The sequence below is a fragment of the Bufo gargarizans genome, chromosome 4 (assembly GCF_014858855.1).
Source record: "Bufo gargarizans isolate SCDJY-AF-19 chromosome 4, ASM1485885v1, whole genome shotgun sequence".
Classification (NCBI taxonomy): domain Eukaryota; kingdom Metazoa; phylum Chordata; class Amphibia; order Anura; family Bufonidae; genus Bufo; species Bufo gargarizans.
The window spans coordinates 511,816,806-511,825,886 of NC_058083.1; the positions used below are offsets into that span (position 1 = coordinate 511,816,806).

General features: G+C 40.0%; 1 protein-coding gene across 2 annotated transcripts; it reads right to left on the reverse strand.

The window, feature by feature from the left end:
• Positions 1–376: 376 nt before the first annotated feature.
• Positions 377–8,341, reverse strand: HLX (H2.0 like homeobox). 2 transcript variants are annotated; one of them, XM_044289699.1, is made up of 4 exons: positions 7,640–8,341; positions 4,571–4,750; positions 3,821–4,005; positions 377–1,810 (listed from the first exon to the last, which is right to left on the reverse strand). In XM_044289699.1, exons 1-4 carry the CDS (start codon positions 8,103–8,105, stop codon positions 1,463–1,465), a joined length of 1,179 nt encoding a protein of 392 aa, XP_044145634.1. In that variant the 5' UTR covers positions 8,106–8,341; the 3' UTR covers positions 377–1,462. The 2 variants fall into 2 exon arrangements, with proteins under 2 accessions (XP_044145634.1, XP_044145635.1); XM_044289700.1 differs by lacking the exon at positions 4,571–4,750 and having other exon boundaries at positions 7,640–8,339.
• Positions 8,342–9,081: the final 740 nt, after the last annotated feature.

Consider the following 9,081-nt stretch of genomic DNA (forward strand, 5'->3'; position numbering starts at 1 on the left):
CTATCCCATATCTATCTATCTATCTAATATCTATCTATCTATCTATCTATCTCATATCTATCAATCATTTATTCATCCTATGTATCATCAGCTATAAATCATCTATATTTGTATCTATCGTGTGTTATTATGTATCATCTATATATTATCTCCTCTTACACCTCTGTTATTATCTGTCAGTTCATCTACAACCTCAACACCACATTGTATAGTCAAAAAGATTTTTTTTAAAACGGAATCTTCCACAAGGTTTTTTTTACTATTTTCCTATCATCTCCCATCACACCGTCATTTACACACTTACACACTTTCTCTCTCACACAATCATTTACACACTTGATGGAAAACCATAATAAATCTTTTATTTACAGTACTTTCAGTGCATGGTGCAGGCTGATGCAGATGACACGGACATTACACGGACAGGGGCAGCTTCACATTTTGTAGGCGGCATCTACAGAAGAATACCCTGGGGGCACTCAGCAGGGGCATCCTGTACCCATAGAGAAGGAGAAGGCGATCCTCTATATTCATCGTCTACCTCCCAGACCCTCTTTAGAAAGTCAGTGACAGTGCTCTGCTGTTTCGGGTAGGATCTAGAACTACAAGTCCCAGCATTGTTCTATAAGCCGAAGGTTACTAGGAACAGCTACAGTTGTGAAGTTTGCAAAAGAACTTCACGGACATTATTTGAGGCAGTCTCTGCAGTAAGCACCGTGATGAGAGAGAAATCGGTAATGTCGGCGTTTCGCCAAGGAGCGAATTTTCTATGGGAAAAAGGGGGGGTTATGAGACACAAGAGAATGGAGTCTGATATACGGATCTATATATTCCTTGGTTTCAGGTTCCATTGTCTATATGCGACAAATACGGCTCCATAATATAAACGAAATTTGCCGAATTTTCCCTAATTCGGAATTTATTTCATGATTCGCTTGTCTCATTACGTTGTACTTTTCTCTGTTAACCATTGTTGTTTATTTGTTGGACAATTCGCTTATATTTTTAGTAAAAAAAATCCCTTCAAATATTTGTACTTTCGCTAATTTGTGGTGTACTCTGAGAATTGGTGACTATTTCGGGTCCTGGTGCCCTGGAGGTTGTAAATGAAGTTTGTAAATGCTAAAGAAAAAATACAAACTATACAAAAATATTAAATATTATTCAGATTTGGGGATATTGTCCAATTCGGTAAATTCGGAAAATTCCTTTGTATTTGGGGTCATTGGTGCTTGATGCAGCAGTTGGGGGGTCACTAACAAAATGGGTCATTGATTTCTAGGGCTCCTGGCTGTCCTGTCTGGAGGTGCAGACCTTGTCACTGCCACCACTGACTGTCCCCAGTGATGGTCACTGATGATCCAGCCCAGACATCTTCACAGTGTGTCCCCTGCAGAGGAGAGAATGACCAGCAGTCTGAAGACCAGGCTGTCACTCAATGTCCCTTCATTAGTCCTCTGGATTAATGCAGAGAGGGGCTGTGTGAGTCGGGGGTCTCTGGGCAAGGGGCAGCCTGCTGTGTGGAGAGGTCAGTGGTGGAGGGGGACCTGATGACACTGGTTTGCTGAGGCTCAGAGCCACCACCTTCAGTCCTTTCAGTGTCACTGGGCATCATGTCCAGCAGGTCAGAGTCACTGGAGTCACTGTCCCCATCAGATCTGTAAGGGGTATTGCTCCTGCCTATGTCCACTTCTCCAGCAGCACAGGGGGCTTCACACTTCTCACTGTCCTCCTTCTCTTTATCCTTTTGTGCCTGCGCCTCTTTCGAATGCCTCCATTTCATGCGCCTGTTCTGGAACCAAACCTTCACCTGAAGACACAAAGTACAAAAAAAAACAGGCAATAAATACAAATGCACAGAAAACCTCCTTCATCTGTTTTTACTGCGATCTGTATGTGTGAATAGATCAGGAAGCCCCAGTAGACCAGTAAGCTATGAAACCAATAACTACAACTCCCAGCATGCTGATTCAGATGTGTGTATGCTTCAGACACATAAAGGGGTGGCAGCAAGGCCCCATACATCAAGCAGATGCCCACATCAACCCAAACCAACAGGGACCATTACTGGTCTGAAAATGTCACCATTGTCCCCAGGAGAAGCAGATCATTGCATCTGGAGAGCAGAAAGAAGTGTCCTCAGTAATGGACTAGGATGAGGGGCCCTCAGATCAGTGCCCCCCACAGCAGGAGTGGGGTCTGGTGATAGCTCACAAGAATAGGGTCATTGCTTCACTTTTTTGTTTTGGGGGGGGGGGGGGGGGGGTCAGGTGTTCTCCCTGCAAAGAAAGTGAACTACTAGTGATGATGAAGGTTTTTTTGTTTTGTTTTTAAATGTGCAGGTATGCTGTTTCTCTGATAATTATATCATCCCTGTAGTAAAGATGAGGTCAGGTCACCCCATCTTAGTTAAAAACAAGAAAGAGGAAAGCAGAAGTCCAGGTTTTTCTTTTTTTGTGGTTGGGGGGGGGGGGGGCGATCGGTTCCCCTTTCTGCTCCCTGTACTATAGTTTCCCATCACATTGACTCTGCATTGAGCAAGACTGAAGGATTTGCAGCTATCAATTCGTTTGTGCCCAACCCATAAGGTTGCTTCACTGCGACCACAAGTGCAGAAGATCCGCTCATCTCCCTTTATTCGTCCTCACATCTCATCAATCCGTTTACTATGAACAAAACCTGATTTCACTTCCCCTCAATAGAGAATTTCACAATAGAAGATGGAGAGAAACATCACCAGCACAATCCCCAACCTTAGGTCCCATTTCCCTATATCTGCAACTGCCTGTTTATTAACCCAATATTACATGTACAGACCTATACATAGACAGCCATGAGAGATATAGATAGATAGATAGATAGATAGATAGATAGATAGATAGATAGATAGATATGATAGATAGATAGATAGATATGAGAAATAGATAGATAGATATCTAGATAGATAGATAATGTATAGGTAACAGATATTAGATAGATAGATAGATAGATAGATAGATAGATAATGTATAGGTAACAGATATGAGATAGATAGATAGATAGATAGCTAGATAATATATAGGTAACAGATATGAGATACTGTAGATAGATAGATAGATACTGAAGATAGATAGATAGATAGATACAGTATGTAGATAGATAAATATGAGATAGATAGATAGATAGATAGATAGATATGATAGATAGATAGATAGATAGATAGATAGATATGAGAAATAGATAGATAGATATCTAGATAGATAGATAGATAATGTATAGGTAACAGATATGAGATAGATAGATAGATAGATAATATATAGGTAACAGATATGAGATACTGTAGATAGATAGATAGATAGATAGATAGATAGATAGATACTGAAGATAGATAGATAGATACTGAAGATAGATAGAAAGATAAATAGATAGATAATAGATAGATAGATACTGAAGATAGATAGAAAGATAAATAGATAGATAAATATGAGATAGATAGATAATAGATAGATAGATAATAGATAGGTAACAGATATGAAATAGATAGATACTAACAAGTATGTGCTGTATGTTACTGTCTGCTGTATCTCTTTCATGTCTGATTATTTATATAATTTCTAGATACATAGATAGATTTTTAGATAGATTTGATTTCATTTTTATTCCATAGAGAATGACATACATTGCAGACAAACAACCACTGCTGAACCCTCCGTCCTCTGTGTAATATTATAATTGGTCTTTTTTTTATAAAAATGTATATCAATGTTCCAAAAAAATCTTATTGCAAGTCCCCACATCAGACTAGGGGGGATGATGCCCACACATGGTGCCAGCCTCTTACCTGGGCATCAGTGAGGCCCAGCATGGCCGCCAGCTGCTTCCGGTCAGGCTTGGTCACATACTTCTGCACCTCGAACCTCTTCTCCAGCCCTTTCCTCTGCAGATTAGAGAAGACAGCTCTGGACCAGGACCTTTTCCTCTTGTAGGTCTGGGGCATGGTGTCCTTGGTGAGCACTGCATAGGGACCTAAGGGGAGGACAGAGCCCAGATCAATAAGGAAGAGCTTCTGCCAGCAGACAGACACAACGTTCATCCATATCCTGCACGAATTCAACACAATATCTTACAGTTGACAACAATATAATACAAACAGGAAAACATATCCTTCACTAATATACTAATTCAAACCATAGCTAAGGACACAGTATAAAGCATACATGTAAAATAATGTAGGAACAGGTGTGAATTAATCTAAGAATGAAATACAACAGAAATAGGAAATATGTAACAATTTTAGAATTTTTATATTAAAACAAAAACCAATTATAATACTAAACCCTGGGCTCGGGTCTGTGGGTGATGAGGCCTCATAGACTCTCTTCTAGAAGGGGACATGACTACAATAACCATCCAGACACAGGATGGGGGGATCTGGCAGATAGTGAAAGGGTTAAAGAATAGCTGATACAAATCCATGAATTAGTGGCTCTCCATGGGATCGGGATTAATGGATACAATGTAACTTGTAGTGTGAGATATGGGTTAATACTACTACTACTATTACTGCTGAGGATAATAGGGAGAGTAGTACCTGGGAAGGTGTCCTGGAACTGCTGCTGCATTGAGTTCCTTTGGTTTGTATTAAGCTGGCCCAGGATTGAGGTGGTCTCTGTGAGGGGCTCTAGGGAGGCGAAGAACTGTCCGGCTGTGGACTGCATGTGGGGGGCATGGACCCCTGACTGGCGGCCTGAGCTGATTAATGAGGTCAGATCTGTGGTCAGAAAGGACAGAGCTCTGTTATAGACTGAATCCAAAACCCAAATATAAGTCACATGGTCTGTATGTAACCACTGAGCCCCCACAAACACAAATATGTAACAAGTTATGTATGTAACCACTGAGCCCCATAGACACATATATGTAACATGTTCTGTATGTAAGCACTGAGCCCCCCATAGACACAAACACCACATATATGTAACATGTTCTGTATGTAACCACTGAGCCCTTATAAATACAACCACATATATGTAATATGTTCTGCATGTAACCACTGGGCCTCCCTGAAATAAAGCCCACATATATGTAATATGTTCTGTATGTAACCATTGAGCCCTCATAGATACAACCACATATATGTAATATGTTCTGTATGTAACCATTGAGCCCTCATAGATACAACCATATATATGTAATATGTTCTGTATGTAACCACTGAGCCCTCATAGATACAACCATATATATGTAATATGTTCTGTATGTAACCACTGAGCCTCCCTGAAATAAAGCCCACATATATGTAATATGTTCTGGATGTAAGCACTGATCCCCGCACAGACACAGTTACATATATGTAACATATTGATATTACCATTACTGCTATTTTACACAAAAATAATGGCAACAAAATAACAAACCCAATAAATAATATACCCGGATCAGTTACTATCGGCATGTCTGCACAGTGATGATGATGATGATGATTATTATTATTATTATTATTAGAAGCAAAGAGAAGATTAGTTCAAGTATGATCTGTATTTATATTATGTTATTATTATTATTTTTATCTGATTTTAATTTACGGGGGAATCGGAAACAAAATATTTCAGAAAAGATTCTACGATTAGCATTTAACCTAATATTAATAATATAAAATACGATTAATAGTGCTATAAGAAAAGAAAGAAAAAAAAGAAAGCCGTTCAGTATGATTTCTACCCCAGGAAAGTGAGAAGCCACTGAGGAGATGTGACTGGAGATCCATCAGTAATGTCCTGTCAGATCCCCTGAGAGATCACAAAGGCAGCAACGATCGTATGGAAATCTCTACAGAAAGCAGGAGCCCAGCTACCGATCACCTCATCCCCCAAATAGTAGTAATATGCAGATTCTGAATATTCAAATAATACATATGGTATATTATATATAAATACTAGAGAGAGAAAACGAGAGAGAAAGAGAGAGAGAGAGAGAGAGAGCATTTATATGTAATATGTATAGCTTATACATTTGTTACTGGAAAGAACTGGTTATCTGTAATATACAAATATATTTTTCAGATTATCTTCCATAAAATGAGTATAGTAGACACACTCCATAGACCTTAGATTGTGAGCCCCATTGGGGACAGTGAGTGATGACAATGTCTGTAAAGCTCTGCGGAATATGATTCTTCTTCTTCTTATGGTTATGATTATTATTATTATTACTACTGTTATATACTATGATGATTCTTCTTCTGATGGTTATTATTATTACAGCTGTCATATATTGTGATGATTATTAGTATTATTGTTGTTATTATATATTATTACTATCATAAGAGTTCGATAATGGTAATTATAATTATTATGATGATGATGATGATGATGACTAATGTATATATTATTACTATCATTAGTATTATTAGTATCATTCATTCTGTGCAATATTTTCGCAATCTGTTCATTGCACTTTCCCTTCTTTAAACCTTTTTATAACCCATTTATGCAATAACTCGTTCTGTGTCATTATGACCCCTGCAGTTCCCTCCAGCCTCGGTGACAGAGTGGCCCCTGGTAGATGGGGATCATTTGGAGCCTGCAGTCCAGTATAATCACATGGCCCCGGGATCTGCACATAACAAATCCTTCTCTCCCCAAATATCAGTCCGTTTGAATATTTACCTATTAGCAATTTTCTCTGACTTCTATCAGCACACCTCCTAGTCCTCCCTGATAACATTCTCCAGAGAAAACTCCACCTTGGTGACCTCTCAGTGAGTAGAGATGTAGCAGAGCTGAGCCGCTTTATTGTCCTGTAATGTCGGGTTTAGCTCTGCTACATCTTTCGTATTCATATATGAGTATCATTTACACAATGCTAATGCAGGCAGTGGGTGTAATGTACAGTCTTAGTCGTCACCTGAATATTATTTACTACCTTTATATGATGTATGACTGTTATATATATTAGTTTATAATCTACAGTGACGTCACCTGAATATATAAATGTTTTGCTTATAATATTGGGTTCCCAGTTGTCACCTGAATATGTGAATATAATTTGCCTACATTAATCACAGTATATCATCTAGAGTGACGTCACCAGAATATATGGATATCTTATGCTTATAATAATGAATTCCCAGTTGTCACCTGAATCTAATTTGCATATATTTATATTTGTTTATTATTATGTATTATTAAAGCATATAATCTAGTGATGTCACGTGAATATATAGGATTTGCACACATTAATCCCAGTATATAACTGTGACGTCACCAGTATATTTGGATATCTTATGCTTATAATCATACATTTCCAGTTGCCACTAGAATACATTCATATAATTTGCATATCTTATTATTTATTATTAAAGTACATAATATAATCTACAGTATATAATCTACAGTGATGTCACCTGAATATATATTAATATAATTTGCATACATTAATCACAGTGTATAATCTACAGTGACGTCAGCTGAATATATGGCTACCTTTTGCTTATTATAATAAGTTTCCACTTGTCACCTGAATACATGAATATAATCTGCATGCCTGATGAATCCCCTCTCACCAGGTAAGCTACAGGCAGTGTTGTCATGGGAATGCATGCACAGTATACACAGTATGTGACGTCACAGCTGTCAGGTTATAATCAGCATGTAATCACCTCGCAGTGTGTTCCCTTCTTTCACCTTAGGATCAAACTCTGCGGACAGGATCCGATCAATCCCGAACTTGAGGTCTTTGCTGGAAGGAGCCGGCTGGGAGCCGCCATGCTGTATCCTGGGGTTGCTGCTGCATAGGGATCTATGGGGCTGGTAGGGGGACAGAGGAGAAAGCCTGTGGTGGAAGGCGGCAGCAGAGTCTGGGGTGAGTGGGGTAGGTCTAAGGGGGGACCCTGCTTGCTGGTACTGTGCAGGGTGGATGATCCCCAGGTGAGCTGTCAGGCCAGAGGAACCAGGGGGGCTGTCAGGATCCCCAACATGCAGAATGTCAGCGATGCAAAATGAGGGCTTCTTCCCGGGGTCTAGTGGGGGGAATCCAGCACCCCCTCCTGCACCCCCAGAGCAATAGGCAGACCATAGATTGAAATGAGACGCTGCATAGAAGGGAGCCAGCCCAGTGGCATACATCTTCCAGCCTGGGCTCAGGAGTCTGGTGGTTTGCACTAGTCCTGGAAGCTTCCTGGATCCTCCTGGCAGTCCTGGGTGGTGCAGATCTGTCCCTGGAGCTCCTGGATAAGGATAGGTCCTCCAGCTGTTGGATGGGCCCCCAGCAGTCCTGGATAAGGGGGAGGCTCAGGCACAGTGCACACAGCTCAGGCAGCGCTGAGAAAACTTTGGATGAAACTTTGGAACTCTGCACAGTACAAGAGTGCTCCCCCTCCTCTCTGATTGGCCACAAGCCCAACCAATGGGCGCAGCCTCTTTCCTTCTGCCTCTAAACACGCCCCCTGCACCGTAGGCTGCTCATACTAAAAGCTCCGCCCCTTTTCCATCAGCAGCCAATCAAATGATTTTCAGCTCAGGTCACAAACCATAAAGTTCTAAACAGTGAGGAGAGGCCTGAGCGAGCCGTCACCATGGCAACCGGCCGCTCATTGCTGCCTGGCTTGTATCGGTGGCTATTGGGCTCCCGGGTGACGTCATCCTGGGGCATTATAGGGCAGATGTGTATCCGATATTATTTACTGACATTCCTGAAATAATCAATGAATTCACTTCTCTATTATACAGAACAGGAAAGACTTGTAGTAACGAGGAAGCATCGGAATCACATGTGGAATCTGCGGGTGAAAAGCATCGTCAGAACCAGAAGAACCTGAGACCAGGACTGAGGTCTGAAGACAGCGGGTTATCTGTCATCTACTATCTCATATGTATCTATCGTCCATCTATTATCTATCTACTATCTATTATCTACTATTATCTATATCTATCTATATCTATTATCTACTATTATCTATATCTATCTCATATGTATCTATCTATCTATCTATCTATTATCTACTATATATAATCTCTTTATCTATTATCTATCTACTATCTATAATCTATTATCATCTATATATTATCTATCTCATATATATCTATCTATTGTCCATCTATC